General features: G+C 38.6%; 1 protein-coding gene across 2 annotated transcripts in view; it reads left to right on the top strand.

Moving 5' to 3' along the window:
• The first annotated feature begins 7,203 nt into the window (after positions 1-7,203).
• IFT57 (intraflagellar transport 57) overlaps positions 7,204-24,131 on the top strand; it is a 69,596-nt gene continuing 52,668 nt past the window's right edge. For both annotated transcript variants that reach the window (XM_052643244.1, XM_052643234.1), the window contains exons 1-4: positions 7,204-7,512; positions 10,574-10,736; positions 11,465-11,583; positions 23,876-23,966. In XM_052643244.1, the coding sequence (XP_052499204.1) occupies positions 7,301-7,512; positions 10,574-10,736; positions 11,465-11,583; positions 23,876-23,966 (585 nt within the window). In that variant the 5' untranslated portion in view covers positions 7,204-7,300. The remainder of the gene's footprint in view (positions 7,513-10,573; positions 10,737-11,464; positions 11,584-23,875; positions 23,967-24,131) is intronic.

The raw sequence follows: 24,131 nt of genomic DNA, 5'->3' as shown, positions 1-24,131 counted from the left end.
TTGTCTCTGGAAAAATTTTAGCCAGAGAGTAAGTTTAACCAGAGAAGTGAGAAAATGCAGAAACAAAGGTAAACAGTCAAAGAAGATCAAGTAATAATAATGTAAGCATAATCAAGGACCTTTGGTTCCTCCTCAAGGGCTACGGATAATATTCTGAGCCATATTCAGTCTTATAGATACTGAATCCTCCACCAGGTGATAGAAGTTAACTACATGAAGACCAGACCATAGCCATGATATAAAGCTGCCACAATTCCAAAAACTCAAAGAAATGGAAACCAACCAGTCCTGGAACTGAAGGTTCATTGTACTTAAAACAATGAAAATAATGCCGGTTAGGCCACTGATGACTAATTTCAAGGTGAAAGTCAGGGCTACTGTGCTGTGTCTGCATGTAACCCCATTCCTCAGCCTATAAAAGCTCTTGCCCGTGGGTTGTCAGTGGGGGAGGGGGGAAGGGGAGGTAGGCCTTTGGGCAGGCATCTGCCTTCCACCCTCCATCCCCCACCCGTTGCCAGGATCCAAAATAAAGCAAATCTTCCTTTTCACCAAGCCGGCCTCTTTATTAGCTTTTGAGTGGTGAGCAGCCACTATGGTTACACTATGAAAGTGTGGCATCTAGCAGATTTTGCTTTTATTAGGCTCTAGGGACCCCCATTAAGAATGATTTTTTTTTATGACATTTGTTATTTAATCTCCATCTTGAATTTAATTTTTCCTTGAGGGAAAAGATGCTGTCCCAGACTGTAAAATAAATCGAATCATCTCAATCTAGACCTTAAAGAATAAACCTATTTCTATTTAACCTTCAAAACTCTGACAAATCCAATCAATCCTTCTTGTTAGTACCCAATATACATCAAATTAAGTGTTACTAACATATGTGATGCAATAGAAAGCTGTATAAAGAAACTAGAATGAATGCTTCAAGATTTGCAGAGTTACCTATTTTCCCATCTGACAGTATATACTATAGCTGATCAATCTTTAGCAGACTTAAAAAAAAAAAAAAAGCTTAGGACCATCTTCACTACTTCAGAACCACATAAGAAATTTAGAAATGTTGCATTTTAATGTCAACTATTGCAGTAAAAGTTGCCAGTGCTTGCCCATGTCCCTTTTCACCAGGTTGATAATGCATTTCCCAGTTGCTATGAATATTGGGGGCTCAGTGTTCACAGCTGCATTCTTTTCCAGAAAATTACCCTTGCCCACCCCAACAGATGCCACCCCAACCAGAGATGTATGTGGACAGCCTATAGCCAATGAACCAGGGAGGAAAGGGTATAAAGGGCCTTCTTGCCCTACAGTGGATACATCCTATGGTGCCATTTGTGCCCCAGGGAACATACCACGGTGCCCATTACTACGTTCTGTTGAATCTCCTTCCAAATATTTAACTATCATTTTCTCACCATTCTAATTGCCCCTCATCCCAGTTCAGAACCATCTCTCACCTGACTATTCAACTTGCCAAATCAGTAGGCCCTCCTCTACAATATTGCCTGAATACTCGAAGATGCAAATATAATCATCTTCCACACCCCTCCCACAGCACACACATGTCTACGTGAAACCCTTCAATAAACACCCCCACCATCTACACAGAGGGAGGAAATGGAACTCAGTTCACCATGCACTTGGTTTCTCCTCCAAGAAAATGAAACCAGGGAGCAAAGTCTTGAAATACATAGAATGTAATTGGATGGCATTTATCTATCTTGAAAGCCAAAGTTAGCTGAAACAGTTAATTATTTATAATCTTGGGGGAGTTAGAAGACTTCCTTCCATTTAGTAGAGAACTAAAAAAAAAATGAAGTAAATCCAGGGAAATGCGTTACAAAACTATTCACTTCTAAGCTAGGGAGTTTGTTACAGCAAGTTAGGACTTGGTGTGTCCTATGGTGTTCTGGGCAAGAATCTCTTGTATTTCTGGCCCAGAAATTGGTACACTGGATGGGAAATTTCACAGGTTCAGGTAGGGATGATTAGTTGCCAAGTGGGTAAGTAATGAAGAAAGTCAAACCTACAGTAGTATAATTATGTTAAAAAAAATGTGCTTCTTTGATATTTAAGTATCTAATGTTTGAAAGTTTAGCCTGTTAGAGAAACAGACTTGAGATTCTGAGTAATCGATTTAGACTTTTGGTTTACATTGACACCTACCTTTACAAACAGTATTGGAATATTTAATAAAACATTTCCCTCCTCTCCCATTTTTTACTTTTAGATTCGGGAGATTTTATAGCATCTGCAATAGTTTGTCAGATAATATCAAAACAATGTAATAAGCTTATGTTTCTTACAGTTTAATACCTCTATAGAAATTTAAGTTGTAAATCCCCTCATTAAACTCTGTTGTAACAAACTTACTGTACTTACAAATTGAATAAGATTTGAATATCAAAAGAGTAAGGCTTCTCATTTTGAACTTTAACGCATTAATGAATTAAATGTATTTAACAACTAATGTAACCCCTGAAATAATATTTTCTGTTAGGTCACCCTCAAAATCATTAGGATCTCAGTGACATACAAACCCAAGTTCAGATCCTTGTAAAATCATAAAACACAGCAAAACTGAGCTGAATTCCTATATGACAAAAATGTCCCCTCCTTGAGATGGTTTCTGAGTTTTCTAGCTCACTATCACCATTCCCCATACCACATATACACATCATTCAGCCACTCAGTTACCTTTACCCTCCTGGTTTTTATAAAGGCATTAGCTGTTTCAACCCATGTATCCAGAGAAGTGGTTTTCAGCCAGGGGCCTACTGTCACCCAGGGGCCAGCAGGCAATGTCTAGAGATATTTTTGGCTGTTACAGTTATGCATGGGTGCTGCTGGCATCCAGTGGGTAGAGGCCAAGGATGCTGTTAAAATCTTACAGTGTACAGACTAGCTCCCAACAACAAAGAGCTGTCCAGCCTAAAATGTCAACCATGCTAAGGTCAAGAAATTCAGACCTAAAAGGATACTTCTAAAACTCTCCAACATGGCACAGAGGCCTTATAATGATCTATCATCTTTGTGTGTCCTTGGAACCAATCCATTGACATTAAATAGATCACAAGTATCTTTATCGTTTAGAGTCCTCTTTGGTATATAATTTCTTAAAATTTGAAGAGTTTCTCATTTATTCTTTATTTCCTTCAAAAAATCCTCCCTTACATTGAAATTATTTTGCTTCCTTCTAACCACCCTACAAGTATTTCACATTTATGTCCTCAGTCCATATGGAATTTTTTTTTTCATATGGAATTTATATGCTGGAATTCAGAGATGTAATTTTGTTTCCATATAGATAACCCATAGCTTCAGCAGCATTTATTGAATAGTTTATCTTTTTCCATTAGTTGGTAACACCAACTTTATCATATACTGAATTTTTATATAAACTCACCTGCTTCCAGGCTATTTTCTATTTATTTTTGAGATGCCATTATTTTAAATTATATATTAGGGAACTTACTATCTGATTTCTTCCTCACACTTCTTTAAATTTACTCTTACATGAGTTTCAGTATCAGCTCTCATGAAATTTTAGTTGTAACTAAATTCCATAAGCTCCAACTGAGCTTATGGAATAAGTGAAAGATAACTGATTTTTCTTATTGATGAATATTATATCCCTATTTGGATTTTATAAGCCTTTAACAATTACTCTGTAATTATCATGACAAACTTATTCCTGGGTGCTATATATAGTTTGTTTCTGAGGTTTTTGGTTTAAGTAAATTTTCTGATCTCTAGCACAGTTTTGAAGAGGGATATCTTCACTTTGGTTTTGACTTTAAAAGGCTTATCACCTAATGCTTTACATTTAAATGTTACTTTTTTCCTTCTAGATTTTTGGCCAATACTTTCTATCAGGTTAAGAAGTTTTATTCAGTTAATGGCTTTCTAAGTTTTAAACATCCCGAATGGGTGGTACTAAGCCATTTAAAGCAGAGACATTACTTTGCCGACTAAGGTCCGTCTAGTCAAGGCTATGGTTTTTCCAGTAGTCATGTATGGATGTGAGAGTTGGACTGTGAAGAAGGCTGAGCACCGAAGAATTGATGCTTTTGAACTGTGGTGTTGGAGAAGACTCTTGAGAGTCCCTTGGACTGCAAGGAGATCCAACCAGTCCATTCTGAAGGAGATCAGCCCTGGGATTTCTTTGGAAGGAATGATGCTGAAGCTGAAACTCCAGTACTTTGGCCACCTCATGCGAAGAGTTGATTCATTGGAAAAGACTCTGATGCTGGGAGGGATTGGGGGCAGGAGGAGAAGGGGCCGACAGAGGATGAGATGGCTGGATGGCATCACTGACTCGATGGACGTGAGTCTGAGTGGACTCCGGGAGTTGGTGATGGACAGGGAGGCCTGGCGGGCTGCGACCCCCATGGGGTCGCAAAGAGTCAGACACGACTGAGCGACTGAACTGAACTGAAGCCATTTATAAAACAAAGCAACTTTGTTCTTTAAGTCTGCTGAATCTTCTTGGAAGACTTCTTATATTCGGAGATGCAGCTGGAAAGCATTCCTCCATCTCTGAACCCGCCTCCTTTTCACCCCTAGGTTTGCTCATCTCTCAGGGAAATCCTTTTAGCTTAAATCACCTTCGATTGGAATGCTCTTCAGCTTTCTGAGATTAACCCATTCACAGCAATATTTTAAGGGCCTTAAAAATTACTTCTATCATTTCACAGGCAGTTTGCAAGAAATAAAATTCAAAGTTAGAAGCCCAGCTCTTAATTGTGGTCAACACATACAACGAAGGATAATTTCTAAGATTCTTGAAGTACTCACATGCTGCAACATCCTATTCTTTCAAGTTCTTATTTAACTCTGCAATCAGTAAGCAGGTCCTGCCAAAATACTAACACAAATGTACCCCAAAACTTCTGGGTGGCTGAGAAAGCTGGAGGAGGATTTGAGTGTGTATTCTCACACACGTGAAGGGAACTACTTCCATCAGGCAAAAGGCCTCTTGAAGTGTTAAACTATTGTGGATATACAAAAATTCAGCAAAAATAATCTCTAGGCCTTATAAAAATCAAATAGTATTTCAGAGTATTCTTTCCTATCTTTTTTCCCTGTGGGGAAAATATGTTCAGCCTTGAACAGTTGGTTTTTCCTTTGTTTCATTTTTTTTCTGTGACAGTTACTAGCGGACAGTTTATATTTTAATCTCATTTTTTTTATTCTTCACATAATTAAGGGGGGAATAATTCTTTACACTGGTTTCAAGCCAAAATGTATCAGCATTGTTCTTGGGAAGGAAATGGTTAGGTTCTGGGAGAGATTCTCCCCCCGATCCCCATCAAATGTCCCCAATCAAAATACATATGTTGTTGGGGAATTTCTTGTCAGCCAGAAAACAATGTTTGACGGTTTCATTCTGCGTGTTATACATAATTTTCTGAACATGTCAGAATATCTTATGTAAGCAGTCTGCCTTCAAGTGAACATCTCCTTGATTATAATCAATTTACCTGTAAAGTCTGACACTGTTTTGAGAGTCATCTTAAAAAGCCACAGGTTACTTGCTAATCAAGGACCTTAAAGCATATGTGCTGTTTAGTCACTCAAGCATATGACTGAGCTTTAACTTTTTTCTTCCAATCCTAAAAGACTATGCATCTATCTTGTTCTCTGAAAGTTACACAGACATATCACAATATGCCTTACCCACACATGCAGTGATTGCTGTTGGTATATATTGGGGAGAAACACCGTTCTAAGAAGGAAAAGAAAAACAACAATTTGGCAGTGGGCTTTTGGCAGTGGGCTTGAATCAAATCCAAATTTCGCTCTCATTTTTATTAAAAGCAGCCGTTAATGACCTGCAATAGGCAAACAATGCTATTTATTCTTAAAGTGGTCTCCCCCTTTGAGCTATTTTCTATATAAATCAGTTACTTTATGTATTTACTTTCTTCAGTAAGTAGGTAAAGGTATTTGCCTTTCTGATTTTTCATTCTGATCCTTTATACATCTAAGAAACAAGTTAGGTCTAGACTGATATAAAAATGAGAAGTGCTCTTCTGCCCATTTTTCTAACAAAAAGATACAACAAATAAATTTCAAACTTCAGCTCTGTCAAAAAATGGGCCTCTGTATTTTCTAGTAACAGATAAAAGTACAGAGATCAAAAATCACATAAACACATAGTTTCAACCTCTTGCCAAAAGTTCTCATCTCCCAGGAAACACCCAGTATCTACCACTTACCTGATTTTTTATATAGCTGGTAGGAAAACTGCTTGATACACAAAAGTTTTTTTTGAGACCTGTAAAGCAGTCAGTTATGCCCCCTTCCTTGTATTGGTATTTTCCAGGTCAACAGCTGCACAGTACAGTAGTAACATTCTGTCATTAGCCACACTTACAGCTACAGGGCAGGGAATTCCTCTCAAGATTATCTCCTTTGCTATTTTAACAAGGCACCCCAAAACTTGACACAACATGTAATGGCCTTGATTAAACAGCAGGATGTGAGTTTAGAATTTTTGTTTCTGAGGTACAACAAACACTTTCTTATGCCTCCTTTCTGCTTATCCTCTGCCTTTCTTCTTCCCCTCCCAACCAACAACTTTTCTCATCCCTGGAGTAACAGCAGAGAATTATAATACTTCAAATCTTGCAATATACTGTTAAATCAAATACTGCATTCCCGAATGAGAGAAAGATTAAGAAAAATAAGGAAAATTCTCTTTGGAAAACTCCTGAAGTAAAGGGAAACCGATGATATCGAATATCTTTACAACTGTGAAAACTTTCAATTTGAAAAAGAAAAATTAAAAAGATACCAGTGGGCTATAGTAGCCTTCAATACTGCACGCCTTCCTCTCTCTTTAATCTTTTTATCTGCTACCAGCTGACTCAGACGCCGACTCAGGGGCCCTTGATGACCGTTCCAAGTCTCCTAGAGCCTCCTGAAGACCATCAAGAAAGCACAACAGAAACGCCCGCAGACCCTTCTCTCTTTAAAATGAAGCGGTAGGAGGCGTGGCCCAACGTGACTAGGAGAACGCCACGCCTATGGGGCGGGGCTGCTTCAGCCTCCGCCTCTCCAGAGGCGGGAGAAGGGGCGGGGGAAGGAGCAGGAGCCAGACGTGACGCCCTCAAGGAAGCCCGCCCTGGTTGGAGGGAATTTAGAACGTTGCGGGGGAAGGGGGCGGAGTCTAATTTTCCTGTTGGTGTGCCCGGGTCGCCTGGGTAACCGGCCGCGCTGGTCCTGGCTGCGCCCGCGCAGGCCGCGGAGGTCTGTGGGTCAGACCTCGCGCTGGGCTCTTTCGGTCTGTTCCGTGATGGCAGCCGCCGCCGCCGTGGTCACCCCGTCGGGTTTGGAGGATGAGGTGTCTCGGTCCCGCGGCGAAGGAGCGGGGGAGGTGGTCGTGGAGAGGGGCCCCGGCGCGGCCTACCACATGTTTGTGGTGATGGAAGACCTGGTGGAGAAGCTGAAGTTGCTCCGCTATGAGGAGGATCTCCTTCGGAAGAACAACCTGAAGCCCCCGTCCAGGTGGGTGCCCTCGTCCCCCGAGCCGCCTGGAAGCCGGCTGGGCCCTGGGGAGAAGCCTTCCTCCGGCCTTTGGGGGAACTCCGAGCGTGGGTTACCAAGCACTTGCCTCTGTCTTCCTACGCAGGAAAGAGCGCTTCACCCCAAACTTGGCGACGTAGGGCCGGACTGCTCACGGAGTTTAGACTTGATATTTTTGTAGCGAGAGTAAAGTTTTGGAACGAGCACTCACGCAGCTCCATAAAACGCAAACTTTTTTTTTTTCCTGATTGTAAACATAATAAAACAACCTCTTAAAAAACTCAGAAAACTTACAATGTGTAAAGTACTGCAGTCACTCATGATCTCATCCTCAAAGATGAATGCCATAATCAGTTTAGATCTGTTTCTAGTTTTTGTTTTCCTTTTCGAGAATTTGTCCCTACAACTTGTAACTTTCGTACCGGACACCTACCTGTGCATTTTATAAGTGGTTAGTAAACTTGTTCACTAATTGCTATCTTTTAAAAGATTTCTGTCTTTGCAGTAACAGTACTTTTGGAAACTAAGAAGTGAACAAGACAAATGAAGTGACAATGGAATTGTCTCTTTTCATAGAACCTGAAGTTCTGCTCTATTCTGTTGGGAAAGTCCATCATATTCTGAAGCCGCGGCTGGTATTAGTTGCTGAGGATGATGGACAGCCAGCACTTTATCTTTATTAGTGTAGCCTAGTGATAGGCCTCATAAACTTTGTAGATTTCCTTCACATTAATACTTTTTTTTGTATTAAATTTTTGTTTTTGTTTAATTGTGTAAGAGGCAATTTAGTTTAAGAATCTGTAGTCCTTTCTCTAAATGACTATACCTAGGCTCAAATTATTTTCAAATTATTTATCTTGACAGTTTAAATTTAATTCCTTACTCTCTTCCAGTAACTTCCATTAGAAGATAATGTTGGCTTCATGTAAACTGCCCATATTGGTAAGCCAGTCCATAATAGAAAAGTTAGAGGAAGAAATAATGTTGTTTGATCCATGATATAAATTGTAAGATTGGAAGTTATTACTTAAATGAATAGAATAATTCATAAACGGTCAACATTTTCTGTTAATAAAAATGTGTTTTTTTTCTCCAAGTATATTTTTCAAACAAAAATAAATTGGCTTTAAGACTCTGTTGATAACAATCTCTGTTATTTCCTCAGAAGTTCAGGAGGGTACTTTGAGTCATGGATTTGCATGGAAATATCCTAGTCTAAAGGTTCTCAAAGTATGGTCAACAGATTAGCAACATCAGCATCACCTGGGAACTTAATAGAAGTGTAATCCTACAGCCCCTTTCCTGAGTCCATTATAGCAGAAATCCTAGAGGGTGAGGTGTAGAAGTCTGCTTTTGCAACAAGCCTTCCAGGTGATTCTGATACCCACTTAAGTTTGAGAACCACTAACCTAAACAGCATATTAAAAAGCAGAGACATTACTTTGCCAACAAAGGTCTGTCTAGTCAAGGCTATGGTTTTTCCAGTAGTCATGTATGGATGTGAGAGTGGAACTATAAAGAAAGCTGAGCGCTGAAGAATTGATGCTTTTGAACTGTGGTATTGGAGAAGACTCTTGAGAGTCCCTTGGACTGCAAGGAGATCCATCCAGTACATCCTAAAGGAGATCAGTCCTGGGTGTTCATTGGAAGGACTGATGTTGAAGCTCCAATACTTTGGCTATCTGATGTGAAGAACTGACTCATTTGAAAATACCCTGATGCTGGGAAAGATTGAAGGTGGGAGGAGAAGGGGATGACAGAGAATGCGCTAGTTAGATGGCATCACCAACTCAATGGACATGAGTTTAAGTTAACTCCAGGAGTTGGTGATGGACCGGGAAGCCTGGTGTCCTGCAGTCCATGGGGTCGCAAAGAGTCAGACACGACTGAGCTATTGAACTGAACTGAACTGTCATGGGTCTCCAGTATCTATCAGTATCTATTCCTCTGCCCTGGAGTTGTTATCAGCTAATAAGGAAACAAAAAAAGAATTAGTAGTAGTGGGTGAACATATACCTATTTGGAAGGCCTTTTTTTCCCTCCCAGCTGTTATTTTCCAGAACATTTAAACTATCCTGCAAGAGAAAAATAGGGAAGGAAAAAAAAAACTGGAAAAAAAAATCAGGAAGGAGTAGATTGCTGATTCTTATGAAAAATATTTAAAGTATCTATAAATCTAATTATAAACAATAGTAATAGCTTCACATAAAAGCAAAATAAGGTCTTTGATCAAAGTAAAAAATGCTGTGGCTTGCAGGTTTTATTTCTTAAAAGTTCAGGTGTGAATCATGTTGGTCCTCATAGGGCTATTTTTAAGAGGCTAGGGGCTTTAACCTAAAGTCCACAAATGTTTGTTAGACTGGGATATACACAGGCAGTGGTTCTTAATCCTGGCTGAACCTTAGAACTATCTAGGAAGCTTTTGAAACATACCTACTCCGGACTTCACTCCCCAAAGTTTTGATTTAATTTGTGAGGTAAGAAACAATGTTTAGTCAGGTAGCAGTAGTTTAACAAGCTCTTCAAGTGATTCAGCCAATTGAGAACAGTATACAGTATACAGCCAACTTGGGAACAACTGTTTAACATGGTGGGTAGGTTAGAAACAGTAAGTAAAGATTTGACAGTGACACTGTATTTTAAAAAAAAGTAAAAATGCATTGTAAATAATCATTACAATCTTTATTTTAAACTCCAAGAGTCTCTTAAATTTCAAATTACCATTTCAGGAGATACCCTCTTATTAATTGTCCTGACACATGATTTTGTTCAGAGTTCTACATTCATCAGTGCATTTTCTGGGTCAAAGTCTTTGAACTAATATTTTGTGTCCAGTAGAAATTGCCCTTATCCTGTTGATTAAAATCTTTAATATAAGAGTGTGGTAGGTTACTAGAAACCTCAGAATGAATTGTCAGTGTCTTTTGATGTTAAAGTCATTGGGACAAAAAATCCTTCGGCTGTTTCGGATTTTGTTCGTTTAGCTACTATGGACTTGTTTGCAATATTTCATATTCTGTTCTCCTCCTTTGTTTTGGAACAGACACTATTTTGCACTGCCTACCAATCCCGGGGAACAGTTCTACATGTTTTGTACCCTCGCTGCTTGGTTGATTAACAAAGCAGGACGCCCCTTTGAGCAGCCTCAAGAATATGATGACCCTAATGCGATAATATCTAGCATATTATCTGAGCTTCGATCATTTGTAAGTATAAACAACTCCCTTCTTTCTGCATGTTTGTAGTTAGGACATTTTTAATATTGATAATTCAGCAACATAAATGCTAGCCTTTTAGAAGAATTCTCTGTGGATAACTGTCTATGTGTGTATGTTCAGTGTGTGTTCATTATTAATGTTGATATATCTCAGAAATGAATTTATGTATACTTAGTTCACCTTCTAAAAAATGATTAAAAACTAGAAAGCTGAAACACTGTATTTTGAAAAGAAACTTTGATTTAATAGACCATGATAGCAGTGGTGCTTTTCATTTCTGACTTTTCCTGGGGACAAGCAGTAAGAATTTTTGGCACACACATTATTAATTTTTGACAAGTGAATCACTTCATCGTTCACATAGTTGTTTAACAGTATGATGCTAACCTAGTGGTTTTACTGATTTTTCACCCTAATAACATCAGTGATTTGTTCTGCTTTCATGAGGTTATTGCCTTTTAATTTGATACTGTTGCCTTTTAATTTGATACTTTTGACAATAAAACATCTTCATTTTCCTTTTGTATTTATATACCAATGGATTTTTAAAAGAAGACTAAAGAGGTGGATTTCTGAGAAGCAATGTAATTACAGTTATTTTAAATCATTTGAAGAATCAAGAAGTGATACATTTATTCAACAGTACTTTGCTTAAAATATTTTGACATTTGCAATATAAATAACAAATAATACCCAGTGTATCTTTTGTATTTCAGGGAAGAACTGCAGATTTTCCTCCTTCAAAATTAAAGTCGGGTTATGGAGAGCATGTATGCTATGTTCTTGACTGTTTAGCTGAAGAAGCATTAAAATATATTGGTTTTACTTGGAAAAGGTAAAAATTACCCAACCTGGAAATAGTAATTTTATGTGCATAGCTTTTTCTTCTAACTGTTAAGAGCTATTTAACTGAACTGATAAGAAGTATTTCCTCTTGACCATTAAACTGAAAATGCCACAGGTAATTAGAAAAGTCAGTACAAACAAAATTGGAGATATCTAGTCATTGGAGACAGTCTTCCCGATTCAAATATGTAGTTATTAAAGATTTAACTGTAACTATATCCTAGTCAATTGAGTATATTTTTTGAAGTTTCTTTGAATATATTTATTTATACAAACAAAGATAGTATATACATGGGAAGTAACTGATAGCCTACAAATTTAAGGAAAAATGGAAATTAATAAAGTATTTCAGGTGGGATTTTTTCCTTTGTTTATAGTGATGAGGCAAGAATAAGACTGAAGAAGACACTCTGTTAGATATTGTTCATTACTTCTTTCTCTCACCTGTGATTTGTTTATATTTCTGTTGCCATATCTTTCCCATGGTATTAAAGTCATTTGTTGACAGGTCTTTCTTTCTAGAAATTATGAAATCTTTGTATGGCAGTTAGCATAGCATTTGGTATATCATAGATACTCAATAAATGTTGACCACATGGATGAGGAAATAAAATATTTAGAAACTGTCAATTTGTATAGATTATAATTAGAAAGTATATAAATTTTGTCTTTTGGAGATTGAGATTATTGATAGGTTAAAAATTGTGGAAGGCATTATTTAGGTAAAAACATGAGCAAACGGTGATATTGAATTAGAACTAATTTCTTGGAAAGGTATATATATTATTTCTATATTTTAATGTATTAGAGAAGGAAATGGCAACCCACTCCAGTATTCTTGCCTAGGAAATCCCTTGGATAGAGGAGCCTGGCAGGCTACAGTTTATGAGACTGCAAAAGAGTTGGGCACAATTTAGTAACTAAACAACAACAACAAATTTTAACGTATATTCAATTACATTCTCTCAGGAAAACAATCTACTCTCTATTAATGAATACTTTTAAAAACTTACTTGACTTAGGTTATCATCAAGTTGAACCATATGAAATTACAGATATTCATCTATTTTTTAATTAAAAAAGAGTGGCAATTGCATATGCTCCAACTCAAACATTACGACTTAGTACAGTATGGAGAATGAGTATATGATCCACATTACTTCCTTATTAGATTCGATGAAAAGTTATGAGATATCCTACATTTGTAATTTTTAGAAATTTTTAAATTTTTTGCCCAGTGGATTCTAAATTCAGGAACTATTAGTATTTCAGCTACTATTTAATTTGGTACTTCCTTTGTTTCTTAGTATATCTTATTCTTGGCCACGTATTGTAATTTGGATAATTTATAGGGACCGTATATACACTGAGAGGGAAGGAGGAGGGAACATTGAAAATCAGAAAAACATTGAAAATCAAAATTACATATCAGCTATGTGATATATGTGAGAAAGAAGTTACATGTTTGTATATGCTTATTTTATATATTTAAATATGCTAAAATAAACCCTAGAAAACATAGAAATCCTAGGAAAACATTGCTTTTAAGATATAATCTAATTCTAATTAGTAAAAACAAAAATAGGAAATTTATCCTTTAAGATTAATTTGGTGTATAGTACTTTCCTTCCTTAATATTAAATGTCAGTTTTTGTCTTTTGTTAACCTTTCTGAGGTATGGATTTTTATAAGTTTCCAGAAATAAATGCAAATACTTCTGAATATTTTTAATATGAGAAATATGTGTCATTAATCTTTTTTTTAAAGCATTAAACTTCAGTATCTAATAAGGATTATTTAACTTAATTTCAATATACAGTCATTAAAAGGAAAGAGAAATAGAAACAATAAAGAAGCATAATAGCACATACATCACCAAATTAGGCCAACCAACATCCAGAACTTAAGCAGCATGCTGGGAAGCTCCAAATAATAGCAGTCTGGAGTCCCAATTGGGAAAAGTATGTCCACGCCACAAATGAAACTTCAGATTGCAGTTTCAGGGGCTTTTGCTTATAATCCCAGGGTGCAAACTAATATTATCATTGGTTTGTGTGCAAAAATGAAGCTTTGGTTTTATGTTAACACTTTTACAATGCTGTTTGTTTTATCTTACGAGTCATAGGATTCCATAAATCCTGGGCACAGTTGGCCAGGCCTCCAGGAGCTCAAGAATTCCAGGCCCACTCCCTTTTTTATTTAAATTGCTGCCTGACTAGTGCTTGCAGACAACCATGGAATATTCTGTGGCCAGGCACATCAAAAGCAAGGTCAGAGACCTGCTCTCTCGTGTTTCTGAAGCCTGAACCAAAGCTTCCTCCATTTTAATTTCCATAATAGCCTCAGGATTATTTATACTTAAGAGCATAGGAATAAGGCAAAATAACATGAACAATCTTGTTAATTCTATAGGTCAATTAACAATTCCAAACAGTCAAAAGAAACAAAATAAAAAACAGTGAGTTAAACAATGGGAAAAACCCATTTCTGAGTGATAGGGGATGTAGTAAAGGAAAAGTCCCACCAGGAATGAGAGGTATGTTTTTGTACATTAACTCCTATATCCATTAACTTGTCAGCTATGATAATAGTAAAACAGTAAACTATTCTATCAAGATACAATTGTGTTTTCCTATGCTCAGATGGCAGTGGCACCCCACTCCAGTCCTCTTGCCTGGAAAATCCCATGGATGGAGGAGTCTGGAGGGCTACAGTCCATGGGGTCGCTAAGAGTCAGACACGACTGAGCGACTTCACTTTCACTTTTCACTTTCATGCACTGGAGAAGGAAATGGCAGCCCACTCTAGCGTTCTTGCCTAGAGAATCCCAGGGACGGGGGAGCCTGGTGGGCTGCCATCTTTGGGGTCGCATAGAGTTGGACACGACTGAAGCGACTTAGCAGCAGCAGCATGCTCAGATGGTAAAGAATCTGCCTGCAATGCAGGAGACCTGGTTTCTGTCCCTGGGTTGTGAAGATCCCCTGGAGGAGGGCATGGCAGCCTGGAGAATCCCCATGGACAGAGGAGCCTGGTGGGCTATATTCCATGGGGTCACAAAAAGTCAGACACTACTGAGTGACTAAGCACAGCATATGAAATCTTTTAATACTTTGATTCCTTGCAAAATCTTATGTAGGGGTTCTAAGGAAAAGCTACTATTAGGAACAGACAAAGTAGGAAATAACATTGAAGTTGATAACACCTGAATTTGCATGGTGGAGGAGTGAAATAATAATAGATGGTCCTCTTCCAATATAAAAGATTAACATGTATTAAGCATCCAGAGAAAGGGATTCCTAAGTGATACCTGGAGCTAATGTTTACATCATCAGTTATAATACTTACTAATTGAGGAGTGATTTCAAAAAACATACTGTAGGTTTTAGGGGAAATAGTCCATTCACAATAGTTGATGGAATTTTCCAGTATGCAGGGTTCCCCAAATGCAAGAAGTTGTTCCACATCACAGTCTATCATTAGCCTTGTCACAATCTATCAGTAAGTAGGTGCAACTATTAAAGTAACACATGACATTGGCATATAATCGTTGTGTTCAAGGCTTGAGCTGTATCTTTATCAATGGGATGTGATCTAGCAGACAGATAAATTTTGTCCATAGAAAGGCAAAATTAAGAAAGGACAGGCCTGGTTTGCTGAACAAGTGAAGTTATCCTGAGTTCAGGTCCAGCTCAGGTTTCTCCAGCTGAAGATGATCCTATAGCTTTCTTCATATTTTCTTTTAATCGAGGCATATTCTTGAAGGTTGAGGCGTGAGTGACAACCCACAGTACAGTCAAGCTTCCAAGAATAACCTATTCATGAGATTAACAGTGGTTTAAATGGCACATTTTTCTTGTCTGGGGATCATCACTAATACAGTATTATCCTTCCCCTGAGCAATCACATCAGCAGGTGTGGGAGGACCACTAGGCTGCTTTACTCAGACTTCAGCTCCAATTGCATGTATTTCTTTCTTTTTTTTTTAAGATCATTATATAGTCCAGTTGTTTTTAAACATGACTGCTCATTAGAATCACATCTGGAACTTTGGAGAAAAAACAATAGCTGGGCTTTTTTTTTTTTTTTTTTTCAAAAAATTCCAAGATAATTCTAATGTGCATCTGGATTTTAAAAAGTGATTACAGGTTTTCCTATTAAATGATAGTTTTAGTGATATAGAATTCTGTTATTTTCTGTTGACCAATCATGATGCAGTGGTATTAAAAGGGATAATAGTTAAATAATCACAATCACATAGTAGATGACTTTTATCTGTTTTCATAATCAATATCCAGACCAAAAAAAAAAGATAATTACAATTGCAAGCCATAATGGAAACATGATTAACAATATATAATAATTACATACAATCTAGAGGGTTAAGTAGACTGATGAGCTAAGTGGAAGTGCAAACATGCCCATGTTTTCATCCACCAGCCAGTCTATATATTTTGGTATTTAATCCATTTACATTTAAGATAATGATCCTGTTACTATTTTCTTAATTGTTTTGGGTTTATTTTTTATAGATCTTTTCCTTCTCTTGTGTTTCCTTCCTAGAGAAGTTCCTTTAGCAGTTGTTGTAAATAAAGCTAGATTGATGGTGCTGAATTCTCTTCACTTTTGCTTGTCTGTAAAGCTTTTGAGTTCTCCATCAAATCTGAATGAGAATCTTGCTGGGTAGAGTATTCTTGGTTGTAAGTTCTCTTCTGTTTTAGCACTTTAAATATATATGCCAAAAAAAATATGCCACTCCTGTCTGTCTTGTAGAGTTTCTGTTTAGAAATCAGCTGATAACCTTATGGGAGTTTGCTTGTAAGTAATTTGTCGCTTTTCCCTTGTTGCTTTTAATAGTTTATCTTTGCCTTAATTTTTTGTCTTTTTGATGACTGTGTGTCTTGGTGTGTTCCTCCTTGGGTTTATTGTGCCTGAGAGTTTCTGTGCTTGCTTCCTGGACTTGTTTGACCATTTCCTTTCCTATGTTAGGGAAGTTTTCAGCTATTACCTCTTCAAATATTTCCTTGAGTCTTCTCTCTCTCTCTTCTCCTTCTGGGACCCCTATAATGTGAATTTAATGTTGTCCCAGAAGTGTCTTAGGCTGTCTTCATTTATTTTCATTCTTTTTTCTATATTCTGTTTTATGGCAGTAATTTCCGCCATTCTTTCCTCCAGGTCACTTACCCGTTCTCCTGCCTCAGTTATTCTGCTGTTGATTCTTTCTAGTGTATTGTTCATCTCTGTTCATTTGTTCTTTAGTTCTTCTAGGGCTTTGACAAACATTTCTTGCATCTTCATTCTTTTTCTGAGATCTTCCTAGATCATCTGTATCATTACTCTGAATTCATTTTCTGGAAAGTTGCATATCTCTACTTCATTTAGTTTTTCTGGGGTTTTGTCTGGTCCCTTCTTCTGGGACATAACCTTCTGCCTTTCCATTTTGATTAACTTTCTGTTATGTGGTTTTCATCCTGGTAGATGCAGGATTGTAGTTCTTCTTGCTTCTTCTGTTTGCTCTCTGGTGGATGAGGCTAAGAGGCTTGTGTGAGCTTCCTGATGGGAGGGACTGGCAGTGGGAAAAATTGGGTCTTGCTCTGGTGGACAGGGCCCAGCTCAGTAGAACTTTGATCTGATTGTCTGCTGATGGGTAGGGCTGCATTCCCTCTCTGTTAATTGTTTGGCCTGAGGCAACCCAGGCCTGGAGTCTGTAGGCTCTATGTTAGGGTTAATGGAGATCTCCAAGAAGACTGACCCAAGGGGCACCTCCCATGACTGCTGCTGCCAGTCCCCCTGTCCCCACAGTTAGCCACTGCTGACATACGCCTGCAAAGAAGGCACTCCAACACTAGCAGATACGTCTGTTTCAGTCTCCATGGGGTTACTACTCCTTTCCCCTGGGTCCTGGTCTGCATAGGGTTTTGTTTCTGTTTTCCAACAGTAGAGTCTCTATTTTACCCGCTCCTGTGAAAGTCCTATGATCAAATTGTGCTGGTCCTCAAAGTCAGATTGCCTGGGGATTCCTAATCCCTTTGCTGGGTCCCCAGGCTGGGAAGCCTGCCTTGGGGCTCAGAACTTTCACAAAAGTAGGAGAACGTCTTCGGTATTATTGTTCTTCAGTTTGTGCGTTACCCACCCAGCAGTTACAGGATCTTATTTTATCATTATTACACCCCTCCTACCATCTTGTTGTGGCTTCTCCTTTTTCTTTGGACGTGGGGTGTCTTTTTCTGGTGGGTTCCAGCATTCTGTTGATGGTAGTTTAACAGCTAGTTCTGGTTTTGGTGCCCTCGCAGGATGAGATAACTGCACATCCTGTTACTCTGGCATCTTGATCCAGTACCCTGTGTGTCAGTGATCTTGGTGGAGAAATGAGTGTTCAATACTTACTTTTACTTTCCAACACAAGAGATGACTCTACGCATGGATGTCACCAGGTGGTCGATACCAAATCAGATTGATTATATTGATTATATATTTTGTAGCCAAATATGGAGAAGCTCTGGACAGTTAGCAAAACAAGACCAGGAGCTGACTGTGGCTCAGATCATGAGCTCCTTATTGCCAAATTCAGACTTAAGCTGAAGAAAGTAGGGAAAACCACTAGACATTCACATTTGACCTAAGTCAAATCCCTTATGATTATACGGTGAAAGTGACAAATAGATTCAAGGGATTAGATCTGATAGAGTGCCTGAAAAACTATGGATGGAGGTTCAGGACATTGTATAGGAGGCAGTGATCAAGACCATCCCCAAGAAAAAGAAATGCAAAAAGGCAAAATGGTTGTCTGAAGAGGCCTTACAAATAGCTGAGAAAAGGAGAGAAGTTAAAGGCAAAGGAGAAAAGGAAAGATATACCTGTCTGAAAGCAGAGTTCCAAAGAATAGCAAGGAGAGATAAGAAAGCCTTCTTCAGTGATCAGTGTGCAGAAATAGAGGAAAACAATAGAATAGTAAAGACTAGATATCTCTTCAAGATACTGAGGGAATATTTCATGCAAAGATGGACACAATAAAGGACAGAAATGGTATGGACCTAACAGAAGCAGAAGCTATTGAGAAGAGGTGGAAAGAATACACGGAACTATACAAAAAAGATCTTGATGACTCAGATAAGCACGATGGCATGATCACTCACCTGGAGCCAGACATCCTGGAATGCGAAGTCAAGTGCACCTTAGGAAGCATCACTACTAACAAAGCTAGTGGAGGTGATGGAATTCCAGTTGAACTATTTCAAATCCTGAAAGATGATGCTGTGAAAGTGCTGCACCCAATATGCCAACAAATTTGGAAAACTCAGCAGTGGCCACAGGACTGGAAAAGGTCAGTTTTCATCCCAATCCCAAAGAAAGGCACTGCCAAAGAATGCTCAAACTACCACACAATTGCACTCATCTCACACACTAGCAAAGTAATGCTCAAAATTCTCCAAGCCAGGCCTCAAGGGTACATGAACCAAGAACTTCCAGATGTTCAAGTTGGATTTAGAAAAGGCAGAGAAACCAGAGGTCAAATTGCCAACATGTGTTGGATCATCAAAAAAGCAAGAGAGTTCCAGAAAAACATCTATTTCTGCTTTATTGACTCCACCAAAGCCTTTGACTGTGTGGATCACAACAAACTGGAAAATTCTTAAAGAGATGGGATATCTTACCTTATCAGACCACCTTACCTGCCTCTTGAGAAACCTGTATGCAGGTCAAGAAGCAACAGTGAGAACTGGACATGGAACAACAGACTGGTTCCAAATTGGGAAAGAAGTACATCGAGGCTGTATATTGTCACCTTGCTTATTTAACTTACATGCAGAGTACATCATGTGAAATGCTGGGCTGGATGAAGCACAAGCTGGAATCAAGTTTCCTGGGAGAAATATCAATCACCTCAGATAAGCAGATGACACCACCCTTATGGCAGAAAGTGAAGAAGAACTAAAGAGAAAAGTGAAGAAAGTGAAAAAGTTGGCTTAAAACTCAACATTCAGGAAACAAACATCATGGCCTTCGGTCCTGCCACTTCATGGCAGATAGACAGGGAAGCAATGGAAACAGTGAGAGACTTTATTTTGGGGGGCTCCAAAATCACTGCAAATGGTGACTGCAGCCATGCAATTGAAAGACCCTTGCTTCTTGGAAGAAAAGCTATGACCAACCTAGTCAGCATATTAAAAAGCAGAGACATTACTTTGCTGACAAAGGCCCGTCTAGTCATAGTCAAAGCTATGGTTTTTCCAGTAGGCAAGTATGGATGTGAGGGTTGGAATATAAAGAAAGCTGAGTGCCTAAGAATTGATGCTTTTGAACTGTGGTGTTGGAGAAGACTCTTGAGAGTCCCTTGGACTGCAAGGAGATCCAACCAGTCCATCCTAAAGGAGATCAGTCCTGAGTGTTCACTGGGAGGACTGATGCTGAAGCCGAAGCTCTGATACTTTGGCCATCAGATGTGAAGAACTTACTCATTAGAAAGACCCTGATGCTGGGAAAGATTGAAGGTGGGAGGAGAAGAGGCCAACAGAGGATGAGATGGTTGAATGACATCACCGACTCAGTGGACATGAGTTTGAGCGAGCTCCAGGAGTTGGTGATGGACAGGGAAGCTTGGCCTGCTGCAGTCCATGGGGTCACAAAGAGTCAGACACAACTGAGTGACTGAACTGAACCAAACTCTGCATATAAGTTAAATAATCAGAAGCAGATATTTTTCTGGAACTCCTTTGCTTTCTCCATTCTTCACTATCCAGCAAATGTTGGCAATTTGATCTCTCATTCCTCTGCCCCTTTTGAAATCTAGTGTATTGATCTGTAAGTTTTGGATTCACATATTGCTAAAGCCTAGGTTGAAATATTTTGAGCATTATCTTTCTAGCATGTGAAATGAGTGCAGTTGTATGGTAGTTTGATCACATACATGTAAAATGAGCATAGTTTTACAGTAGTTGTATGGCATTGCCCTTCTTAGGGATTGGAATGAAAACTGACCTTTTCTTGTCCTGTGCCCATTGCTGAGTTTTCCAAATTTGTTGACGTGTTGGAGTGCAGCACTTTAACAGCATCATGTTTTAGGATTTTAAGTAGCTAACAGGCATTCTGTCACCTCCACCAGCTTTGTTAATAGTAATGCTTTCCAAGATTCGCTTGACTTCACACTCAGGTTTTGTGGCTCTAGGTGAGTGACCACACCATCCATGGTTACCTGGATCATGAGGACCTTTTTGTATAGTTCTTCTGTGTATTTTTACCATATCTTAGTATCTTCTGCTTTTGTTAGGTCCTTACCTTTTCTGTCCTGTATTGCTTCATCCTTGTATGATTTGTTTTCTTGATATCTCCAGTTTTCTTGAAGAGATTTCTAGTCTTACCCATTCTATTGTTTTCCCCTCTTTCTTTTCACTGTTCACTTAGGAAGGACTTCATATTTCTCCCTGATACTCTCTGGAACTCTGTGTTCAAAGATATACTCTGTTGGGTATATCTTTCCCTTTCTTCCTTGCTTTCACTTCTCTTCTTTCCTCAGCTATTTGTAAAGCCTCCTCAACCACTTTGCTTTTTTTCTTTTCTTTTTCTTCGGGGTGGTTTTGGTCACTGCCTCCTGCACAGTGTCACAAATTTCCATCCATAGTTCTTCAGGCACTCTGTATATCAGATCTAATCTCTTGAATCTATTTATCACCTCTGCTGTACAAACAAGGGATTTGATTTACCTGAACAGCCTAGTGGTTTTCCCTACTTTCTTCTATTTAAGTCTGACTTTTGCAGTAAGGAACTCATGATCTGAGCCACAGTCAGCTCCAGGTCTTGTTTTTACTAACTGTATAGAGCTCCTCCATCTTTGGCTGCAAAGTACAGCCAGAGTCATCTCTTTTATTGTTGGAAAAGGGTGTTTGCTATGACCAGCATATTTTCTTGACAAAACTCTGTTAGCCTTTGTTCTGCTTCATTTTGAACTCCAAGGCCATGCTTGCCTATTATTCTGGGTATGTCTTGACTTCCTACTTTGCATTTCAATCCCCTATGATGAATAAGATAACTTTTTTGGTGTTCCAGAAGGTGTTGTAGGTCTTCATAGAGCAGGTCAACTTCTTTAGCATCAGTGGTTGGGGCATAGACTTGGATTACTGTAATGCTGAATGGCTTGCCTTGAAAACAAATTTATAACATTCTGTTGTTTTTGAATTTGTACCCAAGTGTTGCATTTCGAACTCTTGTTGACTATAAAGGCTACTCCATTTCTTCTAAGGAATTATTGCCCACAATGGTAGATATAATGATCCTCTGTATTAAAGTCACTTATTCCTGTCCATTTTAGTCACTGATTCCTGAGATGTAGATGTTCAATCTTGCCGTCTCCTACCTGACCACACAAGATGGTAAGTTGACCATGACCAATTTACCATGATTCATGACACTAACATTCCAGGTTCCTATCAATATTGTTCTTTACAGCATCAGACTTTACTTTTACCACCAGACATATCCACAGTTAACATCGTTTTTGCTTTGGCCCAGCCACTTCCCTCTTTTTGGAGCTAATAGTAATTGCCCTCCTTTCTTCCCCAGTAGCATAATGGATACCTTCTCACCTGGAGGCTTCATCTTTCAGTGTCCTATCTTTTTGCCTTTTCACACCGTTCATGGGGTCTCAAGGCAAGAATACTGGAGTGGTTTGTCATTTCCTCCTCCAGTGGACCACATCTTCTCAGAACTCTCCATTATGACCTGTCCATCTTGGGTGGCCCTGCAGGGCATAATTCATAGCTTCTTTGAGTTATGCAAGCCCCTTTGTCACAGCAAGACTGTGATCCATGAAGGGATGTTAGATATATGATGTGAAAAGTAGGATTCATGCAAGAAAACGTTGGGAAGTCTATGTAATAATAACAGTCCTGAATAGCTAATATTTAGGTAATAAGCTAAGAAAAATATCTTAACAGGGTAAGTGTTAGTCACTCAGTCGTGCCTGACTCTTTGCAACCCCATGGACTACAGCCCACCAGGCTCCTCTGTCCATGAGATTTTCCAGGCAAGGATACTGGAGCGGGTTGCCATTTCCTTCTCCAGGGGACCTTCCAAACCCAGGGGTCGAACCCAGGTCTTCTACACTGCAGGCAGATTCTTTACCGACTGAGCTACAAGGGAAGTGCCTAACAGGGTTAGGCAGAGTATTAATTTTCTTAATATACACAAAAGCAGAGGGCATTGATAGGCATTTCACTGAAAACCACATAACCAGTTAAAACATGAGAAGGCATTCAACCACTCTCATGTGAAAGAAATGCTATTAGGGATTTTTTTCCCTTAGATGATAGACAAAAATTGAAGCTTATTTACCATATTGGCAAATGTATGGAAAAGGCATCACTGCTGTTGGGAGTTTAAATTAGGGTGACATTTTGGAAGTTGTTTTTAGTAATATTGAACAGAACAGCAAAATAGACACAGTTGTTGGCCCAGCATTTATACTTGATGTATAAGAATGATCTTTGCAGCATTGTCTAATAAGGAAATGAAAAATAATCTTAATGTTCATCCATAGGTTGCTAGTTATATTGCTATGGTACTGCTGTTTGATCGAAAACACTGCAGGTATGTTGAGAGAGAGCTAGCATGAGGGCAAGAGAGAGGGATGAGGAGGGAGAGAGACGCACAATTGACCTTTTAACAGTGCAAGGGTTAAGGATGTGGAAAATCCACATGTAACTTAGTGTGCTTGTGCTTGTACTCAGGCACTCAGTCGTGTCTTTGTGACCCCATGGACTGTAGCCCACCAGTCTTCTCTGTCCTTTGGATTTTTGAAGAATCCTGGAGTGGGTAGGGCTTCCTTATAAGCTGTTCCTCCGTATCCACAGTTCCACATCTATAGATTCAACCTATCAAGAATCATGTAATAGTTAGTATTTACTATAGATTAAAAAAAAAATCTCTGTGTTAAATAGACCCACACAGTTCAAACCTATGCTGTTCAAGGGTCAACTGTGTATATACTTAAATATGATATGTTAGTAAGTGAAGAAAGTTGGTTGGCTAATATCATGCATGGTACCTTCCCATTCATGTATTACTACTTAAATCTTCAAGTTTAGAAATAAACATTTTTGCTTCTTTACATAAAGAGTTTCAGGAAGGATACATGAAACATTTAACTGATTATGGGAAGAGGGGCAGGTGAAAAAGAACCAGAACTGGCATAGAGTGGGGAGGATCCTTAATACTCACATTGTACCTTTTTGCCCTGCTGAAATGTTTTGTTTTTCCCTCTCATCTCATGTAAAGCTTTATTATTTTAGACCAGCATACCCAGTGGAAGAATTAGATGAAGAAACTGTTGCAGAAGATGATGCAGAATTAACATTGAATAAAGTGGATGAAGAATTTGTGGTATGTGTGTTGCTGAACTTTTTTGTCCATTTTCACCTTTGGATTCATTTCCCTTCTCTTAATTCCTGTAGACTTCCATTTTCTGGAATATAGTTTATTTCATTGTTTGTAGATTTAAAAAACAAAACCAGCCTTTGAATATAGTGCCAAATACCAGTAATTTAA

Source organism: Budorcas taxicolor, chromosome 1 (assembly GCF_023091745.1).
Source record: "Budorcas taxicolor isolate Tak-1 chromosome 1, Takin1.1, whole genome shotgun sequence".
Taxonomy (NCBI): domain Eukaryota; kingdom Metazoa; phylum Chordata; class Mammalia; order Artiodactyla; family Bovidae; genus Budorcas; species Budorcas taxicolor.
This window is presented reverse-complemented; position numbering and strand designations above follow the sequence as displayed.